The sequence below is a fragment of the Balaenoptera acutorostrata genome, chromosome 10 (assembly GCF_949987535.1).
Source record: "Balaenoptera acutorostrata chromosome 10, mBalAcu1.1, whole genome shotgun sequence".
NCBI classification, from domain to species: domain Eukaryota; kingdom Metazoa; phylum Chordata; class Mammalia; order Artiodactyla; family Balaenopteridae; genus Balaenoptera; species Balaenoptera acutorostrata.
This window is the reverse complement of record NC_080073.1, coordinates 44,226,363-44,244,643: the sequence shown is the minus strand read 5'-3', so window position 1 is coordinate 44,244,643 and position 18,281 is coordinate 44,226,363. Positions and strand designations below refer to the sequence as shown.

The 18,281-nt window shown below is 41.9% G+C and overlaps 1 protein-coding gene across 1 annotated transcript; it reads right to left on the bottom strand.

Annotated features, from left to right (window-relative positions):
* Positions 1-2,138: 2,138 nt before the first annotated feature.
* Positions 2,139-3,200, bottom strand: CCR8 (C-C motif chemokine receptor 8). The gene has a single exon (XM_007191444.2). The coding sequence runs from the start codon at positions 3,198-3,200 to the stop codon at positions 2,139-2,141; it is 1,062 nt and encodes a 353-aa protein (XP_007191506.1).
* Between the last annotated feature and the right edge of the window lie 15,081 nt (positions 3,201-18,281).

Below are 18,281 nucleotides of genomic sequence, written 5' to 3'. Positions count from 1 at the left end.
CCCCTTCCACTCAGGATGTATCAGGACAAGTCAGGATGAACTCAAGTAAACACTAGCCACTTTTAATATTTAATAAAACCATCTATTATTAGAAAAGTAATTTGCTATTGCTTTGAGAAAGTAAATTCCAATGCACTTCAGACCTAGGGTTTAACGGCATTTTGCTTTTGCCGTTTAAGATTATTTATATACGTTTCCTCCATTAGCAGAGCTACATGAGGGCCAATTATAATGCCTTTTATAAAATTCAAAACATGTTTTTCATGTATTATAATTATTTTCTCCTATATCATCTCACCTGCAAGTGTATCTGTCAAGATACTTAAAAATTGGTTCACGCCCTTAAATGAACTTGCTGTGGCTTGATCTTGGTATCTATTACGTGGACAGGATAGCTGCCATCATGGATGTGGCTTGAGCAGAGTCATCTAAATCTGACTCAACATAGCCCAGCTGATTATTTGTTTCAAATATATAAATCCTTTTGCATACAGCTAATGGCAAAGAGTAGAGGCTTGCCTCAGCAAGGAACACACAAAGCCACCGGGCTGACTTTGGTGTCAGGAATTCCTTTTAAGAAACAGACGGGGCACTTCCCTCGTGGCACAGAGGTTAAGAATCCACCTGCCAATGCAGGAGACACGGGTTTGAGCCCTGGTCCGGGAAGATCCCACATGCCGCGGAGCAACTAAGCCCGTGCGCTACAACTACTGAGCCTGCGCTCTAGAGCCCGTGAGCCACAACTACTGAGCCCACTCGCCTGGAGCCTGTGCTCTGCAACAAGGGAAGCCACCGCAATGAGAAGCCTGCGCACCGCAACAAAGAGTAGCGCCCGCTCGCCGCAACTAGAGAAAGCCTGTGTGCAGCAACGAAGACCCAACACAGCCAAAAATAAATAATAAATTAATTAATTAATTTTTTTAAAAAAGAAAAAGAAACAGAGGGAAGTACACCTGAAACTAACACAACATTGTAAACCAACTATACTCCAATAAAAATTTTTTTTAAAAAAGGTTACACACAGCATGATTCTATCTGACCTCATCATTTCAACCCAGCAAGTATCAAGGCCATCACTGTGCCAGCATGAAAAGTATAATAGTTGAAATAAGGAGCACATTATATACATATATATATATATCTGCACACATATATATATAATAGCTGAAATGAGAGCATAATAGATGGAATATAGCTAAAACATGAATTAGAAAATTGGAAGAGCAAATTAAAGAACTCTTTAAAAAACAGAAAATATAAAATAAAGCTACAAGATATGGATAAGAAAAGTATTAACACTCAGTTAACTAGAGTTCAGGGAGAAAAAGACACACACACAAATTGAGAGGAAGAACCATTTTGAATAAATCATGGAGATCAATCTCCCAGGATTGAAGGGAGGCCAGAGTGGCTGGACCAGCACAAGTAAAGAGAAAAGGGAGACAATCTTTGCGGGGTATTACAGGCCCTGTTGAAGAGTTGTCGGGTTGGTTGGTTGGTTTTGTTGTGTGTGGGGGAGGGGGACTTGCATTTTTTTTATTACGTTATAATTGACGTATAATACAATCCACCCTTTGTTCTGGGGGCCAAACCTGGCCAGGACACTATAAGAAAGAAAAATTACAGGACAAGATCTCTCATGAACACAGATACGAAAATCCCAAGAGAATCCAATTATTTATTAAAATGATCATAACCATGAAGTCATTTTTTCCAGGGAAAATACAGGTTGATTTAAAATAAGAAAATCAATCAATATAGTTCACCAAATTAACAGAATAATGGAGGAAAACTACATGATCACTTCAATAGATAAGGAAAAAGCATTTGATAAAATTTAATTCGGTACTTGATAAAGATACTCCAAAAACTAAGGAAAAAAAATCCCTAGAGCTAACATTACAATTCATAGTGAAATATATAGACTCTTTTCAGAAAATAGTAACAAAGTTTTTGAAAGTTGAGAAGACTAATTTGCAATAGCAGGAATTCCTTGAATATCATGAAATAAGTCTTGTGTCTATAGCCAAATTTCTAAGAGTCTCCCTTCACTTAGTCTCAGACTCCAGTGTGAATCATTTTTGTCTCCTGAAAGAAGATGGGTGATGGAGGCAGAGGGCTGCTCTAAGGCACCTGCCTCACAAAATGTAGTCTATACTGGAGGAATGGGAGGAGTGCTGATAGGAGAATGACCTTTCCCACGCCTCCCTAGAGATTTGTCTCCCTATGTAGAGGAAGATGTGGCTGCAACTTTTCTGAAATATTTCTGAGAGGTGTTTCTTGAACTTCTCGCCCATGAACGCATAGATAATAGGGTTCACACAGCAGTGGATGAAGGAAATGGTTTCTGTGACATGGGTGGCATAGATCAACCGCTGGCTCATGACGCATCCATCCAAGATGTGCATGTTGTGCAGGGAAGTAAGGAAGAGTACTACATTGAACGGGACCCAGAAGAGTAAAGAGACAACCACCACAATGAGAACGAGCTTGATGGCCTTGGTCTTGTTGTGGTTCTGGCAACTCTTCAGCTGGTGCAGGATGCTAATGTAGCAGAACATAAGGATGGTGAATGGGATCAACAGGCCTAAGATATTCATTTCAAAGTGGATGAAGATCTTCCACTTCAGCATCTCTTGATTGTAATGCAAGTAACACTGTAGAACACCATCTTCAGAGGCCTCTTGGTAAAATACTAGTAATGGGCTGGTGGCCACGAAGGCAATCAGCCACACTGCCAGACTCAGGGCTATGCCCATTCTGGTCGTCCTCACTTTCATGGCGTATACAGCACGGACAACTGCCAGGTACCTGTCCACGCTCATGAGGGTGATAAAGAACATGCTGCTAAAGAAGCCAATGTAATAAAAGCCAGAGACCACCTTGCACATTACATTCCCAAACACCCACTGGTCCAGCTGATAGTGGGTCTGAAAGGGGAAGGAGAAGACAAAAAGCAAGTCAGACACGGCCAGGTTCAAGAGGTATATATCTGTGATGCTCCTCAGCTTCTTGCAGGTGACAAGGACCAGGATGACCAGGCTGTTTCCCAGAAGACCAAATACAAACAGGAGGCAGTAAAAGATGGCAAGAAGCAACTTGCTATCTCTTTGGATAAGTTCCCCATCACAGGGGCTTGAGATGATATCAGGATAGTAGTAGTCAGTTATTGTCACATTGGGCTCAAGTGTATAATCCATCAAGGCAGGAAGACTTGGCCACAGAGGCACCTAAGAGAGATTCATTTAACAATATTTTTATTTAAAAGTATGGATTGAATTGTGCCTCCTGCCCCTTCCAAGTTCATGTGTTGAAGCCCTAAAGTCCTGTTATGGTCTAACTGTGTCCTTCCAAAATTTGTATGTTGAAACCCTACCCCCATTGTGATGGTATTAGGAGGTGGAGCCTTTGGAAAGTGATTGGATTAGGTGAGGTCATAAGGGTGGAGCCCTCATGAATGGGATGAGTGCCCTTATAAGAATCACAGGAGAGCTTGCTTCCTCTCTCTGCTCTAGGGTTTGTGAGGATACAATGGGAATTTGGTAGTTTGCAATCTGGAAGAGGGCTCTCACCAGAACCTGACTGTTCTGGTACCTTCATCTTGGACTTCCCAGACTCTAGAACTGTGAGAAATAAATTTGTTGTTTGTCAGCCACCCAGTCTATGGTATTCTTTATAGGAGCCCAAACTGACCAAGACACTCCCAATGTCACTATATTTGGAGACAGGCCATTAAGGAGGTAATTTAGGTTAAATGAGATCATCAGATGGGGCCCTAATCCAATCGGACTGGTGTCCTTGTAAGATGAGGACAAAGTGTGAAGGCAGCCCAGGAGGCTCTCACCAGAAATCCAATTTGTCAGCACCTTGCTCTTGGACTTCTAGCCTCCAGAACTGTGAGAAAATAAATTCCTGTCATTTAAGCCACCCAGCCTGTGACATTTTGTGATGGCAGCTTAAACAGACTAATACAGGGGCTACATGCGACCTCTCTGCCTTTTCTACCCAAATTTTCAAATTTTCTGTAAACTTAAAACTTCTCTAAAAAGTAAAGCCTATTAGCATTTTTTAAAAGCTGAAATCTGCCTGGGCTGACTAATACAGAGGGGTTGTGTGGGACAAGAAAAGCCAAAATTCGCAAAGAAAACTTAAATACCTATTTTAAAATAGTTCTACCCCTCAGAATTAGCAACGGCTAGCATACTGCCATATTTGCTTTTGATTCTTTTCCTTTTCCTCCCTTCCTTCCTTCTGCAGTAGAGATAAAGTGAAAGGAAGACTCAACATTTAAAACATGATCATTCTCTTATATTCAGGAAAGACACATACGCCCTTTTTGGCCAACTGCAGCAATGGCAAAGTTCAGCCGCTTTTCATGTGCTTCAATGGCGACTCGAATCAACCTCTTGAAATCCCTTTCCTGCAATTCTGCCTTGTTTTCAAGCCCTTTTTGATGACTTTCCTCAAGACATTTTTTGACGATAGGTATCATTTACAACCCTGCAGGTTTGTGAGTTGCAGTACCCCTACCTCCATTTTTTAACTTGCTTTTGTAGGAGCTGGCCCCAAAACAGCAGGATTGCTGCAAGCCCTAATCTGATTCCGGGGGCAAGCTGAGCCTTTGGTCAACTCGTCTTCCTGACTGGAAATTAGAGTGACATGTGCCTGTCCAAACACCTAGGGCTTGTCTCTCATTGGTTCCCCCCCTTCCCCTTCATCCTCCAGACAAATTCCAAACTGTTTGAAACAGGATGTTGAAGGTGCGCATTCCCCAAGTGGGGAGACTGTTAGGAAAGAGGCCCGTGGGGAGAACGCGAGCACCAGGAAATGAGGAGATGAGGCGACTTTTCCACACTCTTCCCGATCAGACGATGTACCATCCTCTGGGTGCCCCATGCATGTTTCAGCGGTAGGACGGTTCCCCTGCACCTGGAGTTTCAGGACCCATGGAATGGGGGGCAGGCAGTATTACTTTTTTTTTTTTTTTTTCGTTTGGGGTATAGAATAATTGAGTTCTATTTATTTATTTATTTATGGCTGTGTTGGGTCTTCGTTTCTGTGCGAGGGCTTTCTCTAGTTGTGGCAAGCGGGGGCCACTCTTCATCACGGTGCGCGGGCCTCTCACTATCGTGGCCTCTCTTATTGCGGAACACAGGCTCCAGACGCGCAGGCTCAGTAATTGTGGCTCACGGGCCTAGTTGCTCCGCGGCATGTGGGATCTTCCCAGACCAGGGCTTGAACCCGTGTCCCCTGCATTGGCAGGCGGATTCTCAACCACTGCGCCACCAGGGAAGCCCAGTATTACTCTTAAGTGGCTACATTTGCTGACCCATCCTCACCAATTCTCTCAGCCCCACCAGTGTCCAGCCTTAGGTCTCATCCAGCTGTGGTTTTAGTGTGGTCAATCCCGGTTGCATCACACCCCCTGAACGTATTTTGTAAGTATTTATCTGTCTCTCACTGTGTTTGATTTTTTTTTTTAATTTTCTTTATAATGGGGTATAGCTGATTTTCAATGCTCTGTTTCTTGCTGCTGTACATCCACTTGGTTCACTTACAGAGAGACATTAATAAATTCGTTTTCAGAAAAACGAACAAACAAATAAAAACATGATCATTCTCCTCAAACTGATATTTACATTCAAGGCAATTTCAACCTAGACTTATTATTTTTCCAAGGCATTTGATTATTGAACATTCAGACATCCCTATCCACTATGCCACATTTCTATAATTTGAAATGCGAAGCAAGTTAGCCATTTTTAAAATACTAATTTCACTATGTACGCAAAATTGATTTTAAAACAGTTTCTGAAGTACGGAGGTGGGTCTCTTTTTTATGTGGCCAGCAACTTTCAAAACAACAGTCTCCCCTCCTACACCTTCCTCCTTACTTGTCTTTTACAGTTATTTTTCAAAACAATTTCCATTTCATGGCCCTTCTCTTCTGCTCTCCTAAGATCCTGGACTATGAGGAGGTCTTCAACTCATTTTCTTCCCCAGATCCTTCCTACTGATGCCCACTCCACAGTTCCCCCGTGCTCTTTTATCATTAAAATCTGTGGAAAGTATTAGCAAGCTCTACCATTTATCACAGTGGACCAGGAATTTTAGATGCATCACCTCATTTATTCCTCTTGAATCCCTATGAAGCAGGCACTAATATCTCCTTTCTATTCCTAGAGTTACGATTATACCGAATCTCAGCTTCTGTCCAGTGCTTGAAGTTACACAGAGGGTGAGAGGTTAGAGTCAGGGCTCAAAAACCACATCTGTCTACTCCAATCCTTGTTCTTTTCCATATTTCTCTATTTCGTGTGTTAAAAAAAAAGAGTAAAAAGCTCCTATCTTTTAGAATCTAAACCACCTGACTTCCAAGTTCTAGATTAGTTTGTAGCAGAGTAAACTTGGACTTGTTTTTCAAACTGAGTTTCAGGTTCCCCTCCGTGGAAGGGGGCTAAGAACGCTTTTCAGGGTTTGGTGGGATGTGCCTGAGGTCATTTAAGTTAGCATCTAGTTAGGGATGAACGTTTGCTTGACAGCTTTGTTCCTTGAGAATAATACCCACATGTCTTCCCGTTATCTCACAGATGCACTGTACGCAGCAAATGGACAGGTTCCTCCCCAGATGCCTGGTGACAGGAGGGATCTTTTCTTATCCACCTTCCCACTCTTGAAGGAGCTTTGACACCCTCCTAGCATCCTGCAGAGAAAAATGGCATGGCTTTCTTTCCTCCACCAGAGCCATGGACAGCTATTAAGACATATGCAGGGTTTATAAACTCTGGGGATATGCAAAGAAAAAAAAAAAAGTCACCTCTTGTGCCAGATTTCTGAAATCATAGTCTTCCCTTTGCCTGCCCCCAGGGACATAAAACTGTCCCTGCTTCTTATATCCTTCTTCCCCAAGGATGCTTATTAATACATACCTTAATTAGGGCCTTCTTTCCAGAGGTTTTCAGTGTTGCTAATTCCCTTTTCTCAGAGTCTGCGCTGTCATGTGTGCTGCTCAGTCGAGAACAGCTTCTCTGCAGGTATGTTATCTGTGGTGAGTGGCAGAATAGGGGTGGGTCTACTATCGCACCCTGCAATGATTTAAAAAGTTTAAAAAAATGATCTCATATAGAGAACAAACTAGTGGTTACCAATGGGGAGAGGCAAGCGGGGAGGGGCAATGTAGGGGTAGGAAATTAAGAGGTATGAACGATTAGGTATAAAATAAGCTACAAGGATATCATGTACACATGGAGAATAGAGCCAATATTTTATAATAACTATAAATGGAGTCTAACTTTTAGAAATTGTGGATCACTATAGTGTACACCTGTGACATGTAATATTGTACATCAACTATACTTCAATTTTTCAAAAAAATGCTTAAAAATCATATATAGTGACAACACACACAAAAAAACAAAAAAACTAAAAATTAAAAAATAGATCTCACCAAAGAACACATACAGATGGCAAATTAGCACGTGATAAAACATTATTTCACTAGGGAATTGTAAGTTAAAGCAACAGTGAGTTACCACCACACACTTGTGATGTGGAAGAATGGCTAAAATCAAAACACCAAATGCTGGAGAGGGAGAAGATTAAGAGGAGCTCTCATTTATTGCTGGTGGAAATGCAAACTGGTATAATCACTTTGGAAGACAGTTTGGTAATTTCTTATAAAGGTAGAATAGGCTTACCATATAATCCAGTAATCATGCTCCTGATTTTTACCCAAATGAGCTGAAAACATATCCACACAAAAACCTGAGCATGAATATTTATAGCATCTTTATTTATAATTGTCAAAAATTGGAATCGACCAAGATGCCCTTCAATAGATGAATGGATAAACAAACTGTGGTAATGTATACAATGGCATGTTATTCAGTGATTTTAAAAAACCAGCTATCAAGCCACAAATAGAAGTCTTAAGTGAATATTGTTAAGTGAAAGAAGCCTGTCTGAAAAGGCTACATGCCATATGACTCCAACGATAGGACATTTTGGAAAAGGCAAAACGATTGAGACAGTAAATGATCAGTGGTTGTCTGGGGTTCAGGGGCAGGGGGCTGATTCTTCCAATACAAGAGCACGAGATATCGTTCCATTTCTTTGAATCATCTTCAATTTCCTTCATCAGTGTTTTATAGTTTTCAGAGTATACGTCTTTCACCTTCTTGGTTAAAGTTTATTCCTAGGTGTTTTTTTAATGCAATTTTTAAAAAAATAATTTTATTTATTTATTTATTTTTGGCTGTGTTGGGTCTTCGTTTCTGTGCAAGGGCTTTCTCTAGTTGTGGCAAGCGGGGGCCACTCTTCATCGCGGTGCGCGGGCCTCTCACTATCACGGCCTCTCTTGTTGCGGAGCACAGGCTCCAGACGCGCAGGCTCAATAGTTGTGACTCAGGGGCCTAGTTGCTCCACGGCATGTGGGATCTTCCCAGACCAGGGCTCGAACCCGTGTCCCCTGCATTGGCAGGCAGATTCTCAACCACTGCGCCACCAGTGAAGCCCCTTAATGCAATTTTAAATGGTATTTTTTAAAACTTTCTCTTTCTGATATTTCATTTTTCGCGTGTAGAAACGCAACAGATTCTTCCTTACGGTGGCGAGAAGAGGCGTTTCAGGAACAGAATTGTGAAGTGATGAACACAGGGTTTATTTCTGCTGGATGAGACCAGGCCAGTGGGATAAGTTCGGTCATCTGCATGGAAGAGAGTCTCTTGCCTCAATATCGAGAGGCAAGAACCTAACTGGGCCTGACAAAACCAGACCAACTTGGTTAACTTACACAAAGGTCTACAGCCACAAACACCTTTACTGTGGGGTTCAGGCTGTCCCAGGAAGGCAACAGAGAAAGGGGGCCCATCCCTCTGGCTTTTGTGGTCCAACAGATAACAAGTGACAAACTCTCCCCACCTGCCAATCATAGGTGCTCATCACCCTCCAATGAGGAGCAGTAAGTGAGGAGAGAGGTGGAACCAGAGCTGTCCTTTCCACTAATGCTCCCCCTCCTGGAGGGATGTGGAAGTTCCTCGTGGAAACACAGGGCACGAGGTAAGAATTCTCACATGCAGATGACGCCCATCACTGTTACACTTCAACTTCTTTCTTTAGATGCAATTTAGAATGCTTATGTACTCCTGTACGCCTTGTTTCATGACCTCTACATCCAATCTCTTTTGTCTGCAATCTAATCTCATAGAAATATCTGCTGGTGCCTGAGTTCATATCTAGGTAACTCCCCTCACCCACATCATTTACGTGCTGATGCAGTTTGGGGAAAACCTCAGATCTTTTATAAGAGTTTTGTATGTGATAAGCAAAGATCAATGGTTCACAGAAAATGAGACTCAGGGCCCACAGATACTGCTGATTCATATCATGAGGGTGGGAACTATGATACCTGTTTCACCTGAAGTTGTGGAAGGAGCCGTGGACCCTTCCCCAGCTCGGCCAAGCAGGCCTAAGGGACTTGGTGGGATTCTCCCAAAGCTGACTTCCAGGATGGGCTAGAATGACAGCATGGGACTTGGCGCAGACGTCCTTGCTTTATGCAGGGTAACTGAGTAGGGGCTGAGGGAAGTCAGGGGGAGTGGGCTGGCCTCCATCCTGCATGTTTCCTCAACTCCACAAAACTGGGTCACTTGGTAGAGGCCAAGTTTGACTGAGCGACTTGACTTGGGCAGAGGCAAGCCCAGTCAGCAGAGGTGATTCTGGGGCTCATTTATACACCAAGGAGTCTTTTTTTTTTTTTTTAATATTTATTTATTTATTTATTTATTTATGGCTGTGTTGGGTCTTCGTTTCTGTGCGAGGGCTTTCTCTAGTTGTGGCAAGTGGGGACCACTCTTCATCGCGGTGCGTGGGCCTCTCACTATCGCGGCCTCTCTTGTTGCGGAGCACAGGCTCCAGATGCGCAGGCTCAGCCATTGTGGCACACGGGCCTAGTTGCTCCGCGGCATGTGGGATCTTCCCAGACCAGGGCTTGAACCCGTGTCCCCTGCATTGGCAGGCAGATTCTCAACCACTGCGCCACCAGGGAAGTCCCACCAAGGAGTCTTTACTATGAGATTGCATTTAGGGTCCACCTGGATAATTCAGGATAATCTCTCTATCTTAAGATCCTTGACCTAATGACATCTGCAAAGACCCTTTTTCCAAATAAGGTTACTTTTACAAATTCCAGAGATTAGGACTTGACATCTTTGGGTGGCCTTTATTCAAACTACTATACCCTGGCTCTAAAGACACAGACTGTGACAGAGTTAAAGAGAAGCCTTCGTTCCTCACCTTTGGGCACACAGCAGGGATCCCAGCATCCTAGAAGAAGGTACCAAACTACACAGCCAAGGTCATGTAAGGCCCCCAGAATCAATGGTCTCTCCAAGTCCACCTTCTCTTGCATGGAAACATTCACCGGATTCTGGAAGGAATACCCTCAGGGATGGACATGCTTTTAAAAAAAACTTTTGACAGAGGTAGGAGAAAGAATTTAAATTCTCTAGGACACAGAAATGCTAGATTGGATCTACCAGGGAAGTCCCATGTAAGTCCAACTCTGTCATGTCCCTCCAAGAGTCCAGAAGACTTCCCTTCACCTCAGAATGAAAAAGATTGATGAAGGAAACCCCGAAATCCTTATAAAGTGCTGTGCTGGGGACTGACTATAGTTGAAATGGGCTCACTGCACCACAGTCAGTGGGGACAGTAAGAGCCTGGGGTGTTGAGGCAGGACAGCTAACTACTGCCGTTGTTAGGACAGAGTGTGGGGTGGGCAAGCTAATCACAGATTGGGACATAACACGTTGGGCCAATGTCTCTGGCTAAGCGGGTTAATCATGGGATTCCTGGGAACAAACTGACAGGCAGTTACAGATATCTTGCTTGATTTGTGCATCCAAGGAAATCGATCTGGCAAAGAGATCTAGCCTGAGCTTTATGTTAGAGATGCAATCATGCAGTCCCCAGATGTGCATCAGCACAGAGTCAGAACTCCTTTAAAGACAGGAAAGATGGGAGGACATCTTCCGAAATGTGAGTTATCTTCCTAGATATCTGACAACCTTGGTCAGCTGGTTCCCCTTGAGCCTCCTTTGCTATCAGAAGCAGCTCCACCTCCTCTGGCTGACTAGGCTAGCCTTCTCTCACTTTAAGATCTTACAATAACCTCCTCGGAGGCAGTTACCTCGCAAGAGGATATCAATTCTCCACTTGACAAATAATAGATCACAGCATCTTCTATCTCCTTTCCTCCAAAATGAAAAGAAAGAAAAGACTGTGTTTAAGTCAACTCTCAGTGTAAATGCATAAATTAGTACTATCACATATACTTGCCATAGAGCATTGGGCAGAAAGTGACCTCAGGTCATCAAACCTAACTCTTTCTTTATAAATGGGAATATTAAGCCCAGAAAGGAAGTAACTCCCCACAAAAACACACAGTAAGTTGGTGGTTGAGCCAGAGACAGAACTCAGGTCTTCTGAAGCATAGCCTAGGGTTCTTTTCACATGCCACTGTATTTTAAAAATTCTCATGTGATAGTATTACAGAGTTGTGGATAAAACTAGGGGGAATCTTTTTGGGTTTTCTACATTTTCCAACTATAAGTCCACCCATGATTTTCAGGGTACAAAAGCATTTGCTTAGCAAAAAGTGGTAGACAGAAACCTGAGTTTAATAAAAGCATATGTGTTATTGATAATAAAGCCAGTTTATCAGAAACTTTTTTGCCATCTATATAATTTAATTTCCCACATAGATTACCCACCCCCCCCAAAAAGCTACAATTTTTCTTACTGCTAAATATTTATTTCCTGTATAAGAGTGGTCAGGAACATTGCCTGCATACAATCAAAGGTACAACTGCAATATTGCTTTGAAGTGTTGAACATGGAGAAACACGTGTGGTTAATAGTATAATATTTGTACTTTTGGTTGCATTTTCAGGAAACTTATGCTATATTGTATGCACGAACTGATTAGACTTCTTAGCCTGTTACATGGTTCTTTATTCCCAGAATTTACCTTCTACTAACATTTTTTTTTTCAACACTACAAACACTTACTGAGGACCTAGCATATTCCCAGCACTGCTCTAGTCATTAGAAGAGATAAAAAGGTGAAATTATATGATTCCCCCCTTTAGGGGTTTAGCAAACAATGGCACTTTCATCACAGGAGTCCCAGGAGGTAATGGCTCTCTGAAGAATGATGAATAATGAAAGGAAAAAGTCATTGTGAAAACTATGTAGAAATCCAGAAAAATCTTTATGATTAGAAAAGCAGATTAAGGTGGCATATATGCTACATTTGTCTGTGCCAAGACACGGATGGATGTGATCACATTCTAGAATGAAACAGGCAGAAATTAAAGCCAAATATTAGACTGTTCTTTATTTTGAAAGTTTTATTTAATAATGATATGTTGTTGGGACTTCCCTGGTGGTCCAGTGGTTAAGAATCCGTCTTGCAATGCAGGGGATGCCGGTTTGATCCTTGGTCAGGGAACTAAGATCCCACATGCCGCGGGGCAAATAAGCCTGTGTGCCACAACTAAAGAGCCTGCGTGCCACAACTAAAGAGACCATGAGCTCTGGAGGCTGCGTGCCACAACTACAGAGCCCATGCACCCTGGAGCCCATGCACTCTGGCCGCAACTAGTAAGCCGCATGCTCTGGAGCCTGCACGCCACAACTAGAGAGAAGCCTGTGCACTGCAACGAAAGACCCCATGTGCCGCAACTAAGACCCGATGCGGCCAATAAATAAATAAATAAATAACGATACGTTGTCTTTTCAATAATAAGTTTTTAGGAAATAGAAAGTGGCTATCAGTGACAAATTTAAAGCCGATAAGTTTCCATTTTGTAACTGATTAAATTGTAGATTAATTTACTAATCCACACTTGGAATTCTCCCAATGATAAAAAGCATCTACATGACAAGAAGTCGTATACAAGGGAAGTCTAAGTTTATCATTATTAAGCATATGTTGGGGAGAAAAATAGTTTCCTCTACCCTCTTAGGCTCAGTAATTGAAGGTCTGTAAATTAAACTAACAAAAGACAGATTAAGAGAAGAAAAGGCATAATTTTTATTAATGTTTAGGTGCATGGGTGTTCACAGGAAAGGAGTTAAACTCAAAGAAGTGGTTAGACTTGGGGGCTTATGTACCATTTTAACAAAGGAAAGGAGGTTTGGGCTTCAAAGGATGATAAATTGTCGTAAAGTGACAAGGAAATATATGAGAACTAATAGAAGACAAGAGCTATTTTAATAAGGTCTGTTTATGCAAACTAAACTTGGTGTCAACTTCTTATCTTTGATAATAAGAGGCACTTTTCTTTTTCTGGTACAGAGTGGGCACCTTTCTCAAAGGGAAACGTATGCCCTGCTTTTGGTATACGAGGGAAGGGCAGAGAACTCTTCCTGTATTGACTGATTCTCAGTTGCTTTTAACTGAAAATAATCCTTATACCAAAGTGGCATATTTTGGGGTGGCATATTCTGACTTCACTTAATAATATCTCCATTTTGTGAGTACCCCTCATGAGCCAGCCATAGCTTATATATTTCGCCCTTGGCGGGGTTATGGGAGTGCCCTGGGCTCCTCTTTTAAGCTTCAGGTTGAGACTGAGGTTGAGACTGCTCCAAGACTGAGCACTAGCCCTCAGGCAGTGGGCATTTCCATCGCTGCTGAAACCTGTGCTCGAGCTGTGTTGTCTTAGGGTGGGCACCTTTGCATCTCTGTACCTATGGGTATTGTCTGTTTTATTGATTCCAAATTCTGTGGGAGGAACCTAGGGACCAGGATGTTTGGCAAAGACAGGATGCTTTGCAGCTCACGGGCATATGGAGAACTCTTACAGGGAAGCTAGGAGGACTTCCTCCCCTGCCCCAGGAAAAGTACTCCCAAGTTAAGGGTGAAGGTAGAGTGTTAAGATGCTTCTCTTTTTCTCTCCTGATACCATTCATCCCTGTTCCCTGCATATAAGAGGAGTTTATGAAATAATGCATTATTCCTCTTCTTTTTTTTTTCCTGCATTAAAGCTTGGTTCAGAATATCCATTTTGGAACCAGGCTGGGAACACCTCTATTCTAGTTTCCTTGATGACCAAAGACACAGTAACATCAATATGATCTCCATCAACCTCTGTTTTCTTTTTAGCTACTCCCAGATCCCAAAAGGCCACACCAGCTCCTAAAAGAGATGCTGAACCAGTCACACCAGCATTTCACTTACACTAAATCCAATTCCCAGATCAACCCTGCAGGTATTTTAGCCAACTTTTCCAAGATCTGCATGGCTCCTAAGAGGCAGAACTGGTACCAATCCAGGTTATACTGTCCACTTGGACACCAGTGCCCCTTCTCTCACATCCATCAATCCTCATCAGAAATGGAGTAAGCCATCAGGGCAGTCAGAATCAACTTCCTTCTCCTCTGGGTTTCCAGAAACCCTTGCTTCTCACTGTAGATCTTGTCCACATCCACCCTCTTGTTCTTTGGACTGTCTACCCCACCAGACTCAACTCACATCTTGCCCTTTTTTTTTTTGGTCTCCACTCACTACTTCCAAGGCAGGCAGCAAGAGGTAGGTCTTAGAAAAGGCAGGATGAATTAAGACCCAACAGCTTAGAACAAAGAGGACATAAATGTTACCTTCTCTTCTGGTCAGTTTTTGTCAGGGTCACATCCCAGGGAATTTGTGGTATCTGAAGGCTTTGGAGTCACACAGACCTGAGTGAAATCCCACTCAGGGATTTGCTTGAGTGTTTTATTTCACCTCTGTAGCCCTCATCATTTTCATCTGTACACATCGGGTGATGATCCCTTTCTCAAAGGGTTAAGAAGATAAGCAATTTCCTCTAAAGACATCTAGCACCAAATATGTGTTAATAACTACACTTTATATTAACCACCAAGGTGATCCTTATCATTTTACCTTTGTGGTTTTCCATTTGCTAGGCATGGACGTAAATATTTTTTAGCTTATTGTTTTGAAATAATATCCAGAAAAGAAAGGTTGCAAGAATATACAAAGAATTGCTATATTCTTCTCCAAGATTCACCAAGTGTTAACATTTTGACACACTTGCTCTTTCTCTCTCTATATATGTGATATATACATATTTTTTTTCTAAATCAGTTGAAAATTTTGGCATCATGTTCCTTCATCCCTAAACCCTTCAGTGTGAATTTCTTAAAAACAAGGACATTCTCTTACATCACCGTGGTACTGTTATCAAGAAATTTAACATTAACACAGTACTACTCTCTAAGAAGTCTATTTTACAATCTCACCAATGGTCACAGTAATGACCTTTATAGTACTTTTTCATCCCCTGGTTCAGGATCCAACCCAGGGTCATGCAAGGATTGTACTGTCAAGTCCTTTTACTCTCATTTGATTGGAAACTGTGCCTCTGCCTCTCTGTTTTTTAAGACATTGACATTTTTAAAAGAATACAGACCAGTTATTTTTCAGAATGTCCCTCAGTTTGGATTTGTCTGATGTTTCCTTGTGATTAGGTCCAGGTTAAACATTTTTGGCAGGAACACCACAGAAATGATGAGTCCTTCTCAGGGGACACATGATGTCCATTAGTCCAGCGTTGGTGATATCAACCTTGTTCACTTCATTCAAATGTCCGCCAGTAGTAAAGTTACTATTTTTCCCTTTACTTAATAAGCCATTTGTGAGAGATTCTTTGAGATCATGTAGATATCCCATTTCCCATCAAACTCCCAGGGGTGCTGTTCTGGAAGCTTTTGCAGAATAAGTTCTCTCAAAGATGAAACATTGAAAAAGGTCTGTACTGCCTGGGTTCAAGAGGCATGAATTCTCATTTTCACAAATTTCCTGTGTGGGAGCCTTGTGGTTAGTGACTCAGGGAGGGGTGGGCAAGTTGGAGCCTTGTGGTCCAGGAGCTCTCCATCCTGCACCAACACCAGAGAGAGGGTGGGGACAGGGTGCCAGGAGAGGAGCCTCCAGCAACAAAGTGGAGGCGTGCTAGAGACATCCCACGCCTACACAGTAGAGTGGGCCTCAGGTTCATGAACACAGAGGCTTTCTTCCTCTGCCCCTACAATCATGCTCTCCATCCATTCCTTGTGAGTGTGTGAGACTCATCTTATCTGGGGGCTTTAGCAGACATGCACACATTACCAAAGATTCCTGGGAGGATTACTGTAGGAGCCATGCTTCATTCCTCTGCCTGGGGAATGCCTGAGCTAAGCCCTTGTCATGTGAACAAGGAGGAAATCAAATGTGCAGTTTTGCAAATCGGGGAGTCAAAGATTGTTAGAGATGGAGGGTGTCAAGAGTTTACCTTAGCATTCATAACCTTTCAGGGAACTAGGATCATTATCAAATAAAAAATATAGGCCAACCTCACCAATGAAGACAGAGGTAAAAACCCTACACAAAATAATACCACACGGAATCAAGCAATGTACAAACAGTTTGTACATCTTGACCAAGTTGGATTTATCCCAGTAATGAAAGGTTCCTTTTTCATTAGAAAAAAAAAATTGTAAGTGTAATTCACCACATTAATAGATTAACGGAAAAAATCTGATGATCAAATGGTCATCTCAATAGATGCAGGAAAATCGATAAAATTCAGCATGTATATGGAGCAAGTGAAACTCTCCAACTCTGCTGGTGGGAGTGAAAACCATTGCAACCACTTTTGAAAATGGTGTGGCATTTTTCTACTAAAGTGAAACATGCACATATTCGATGGTTTATCAATTCTACTCTGAAGTATATATTCAACATAAATGTACATATTTCACTAAAGACATGTATTAGAATATTCATGGCAGCACTGTTCATAATAGACTACTGGAAACTACCCAAATGCCCATCAATCGTAGGATAAATAGATTCCAGTATATTCACACAATAGAATACACTAAAGCAACGAGAATTGATGATCTACAATTGTATAAAATAGTATAGGTGAATCCACTAACATAATGTTGCACAAAAGAAGCCAGACACAAAGGCAGCATACTATGACTTCACTTATGTAAGGGACTAAAAAACAGGTAAAACTAATCTATGGTATCAGAAGATTGGTTACCTTGGTGGGTTGAGTGATAAGATGGAAAGGTGTGACTTGGGAGCTGGTGATACGCTATTTCTTGATCTGGGTGCTGGTCACACAGAGGGTTCCGTTTGTAGAAATACATACATTTATGACATAGGCATCTTCTACATGTATATTACACTTCATTTTTTTAAATTGGAGTATAATTGGTTTACAATTTTGTGTTGGTTTCTGCTGTACAATGAAGTGAATCAGCTATATGTATACATATATCCCCTACCTTTTGGACCTCCCTCCCACCCCACCCCCCATCCCATCCCTCTAGGTCATCACAGAGCACCGAGCTGAGCTTCCTGTGCTTTATAGCAGGTTCCCAATAGCTATTTATTTTACACATGGTAGTGTATATATGTCAATCCTAATCTCCCAATTCGTCCCAGCCTCCCCTTCCCCTGCTGTGTCCACACATCCATTCTCTACATCTCAGTCTATATTCCTGCCCTGGAAATAGGTTCATTTGTACCAGTTTTCTAGATTCCACATATATGCATTAATATACAATGTTTGTTTTTCTCTTTCTGACTTACTTCACTCTGTATGACAGACTCTAGGTCCATCCACATCTCTACAAATGACTCAATTTCGTTCCTTTTTATGGCTGAGTAATATTCCATTGTATATATGTACCACAATTTCTTTATCCATTATTTGTTGATGGACGCTTAGGTTGTTTCCACATCCTGGCTATTGTAAATAGTGCTGCAATGAACAATGGGATACGTGTGGCCTTTTAAATTATGGTTTTCTCAGAGTGTATGCCCAGTAGTGGGATTGCTGGGTCATATGGTAGTTCTATTTTTAGTTTTTTAAGGAACCTCCACACTGTTCTCCACAGAGGCTGTATCAATTTACATTTTCACCAACAGTGCAAGAGGGTTCCCTTTTCTCCACACCCTCTTCAGCATTTATTGCTTGTAGATTTTTTGATGATGGCCATTCTGACCGGTGTGAGGTGATACCTCATTATAGTTTTGATTTGCATTTCTCTAATAATTAGTGATGTTGAGCATCTTTTCATGTGCCTCTTGGCCATCTGTATGTCATCTTTGGAGAAATGTCTATTTAGGTCTTCTGCCTATTTTTCGATTGGGTTGTTTGTTTTTTTGATATTGAGCTGCATGAACTGTTTCTATATTTTGGAGATTAATCCTTTGTCTGTTG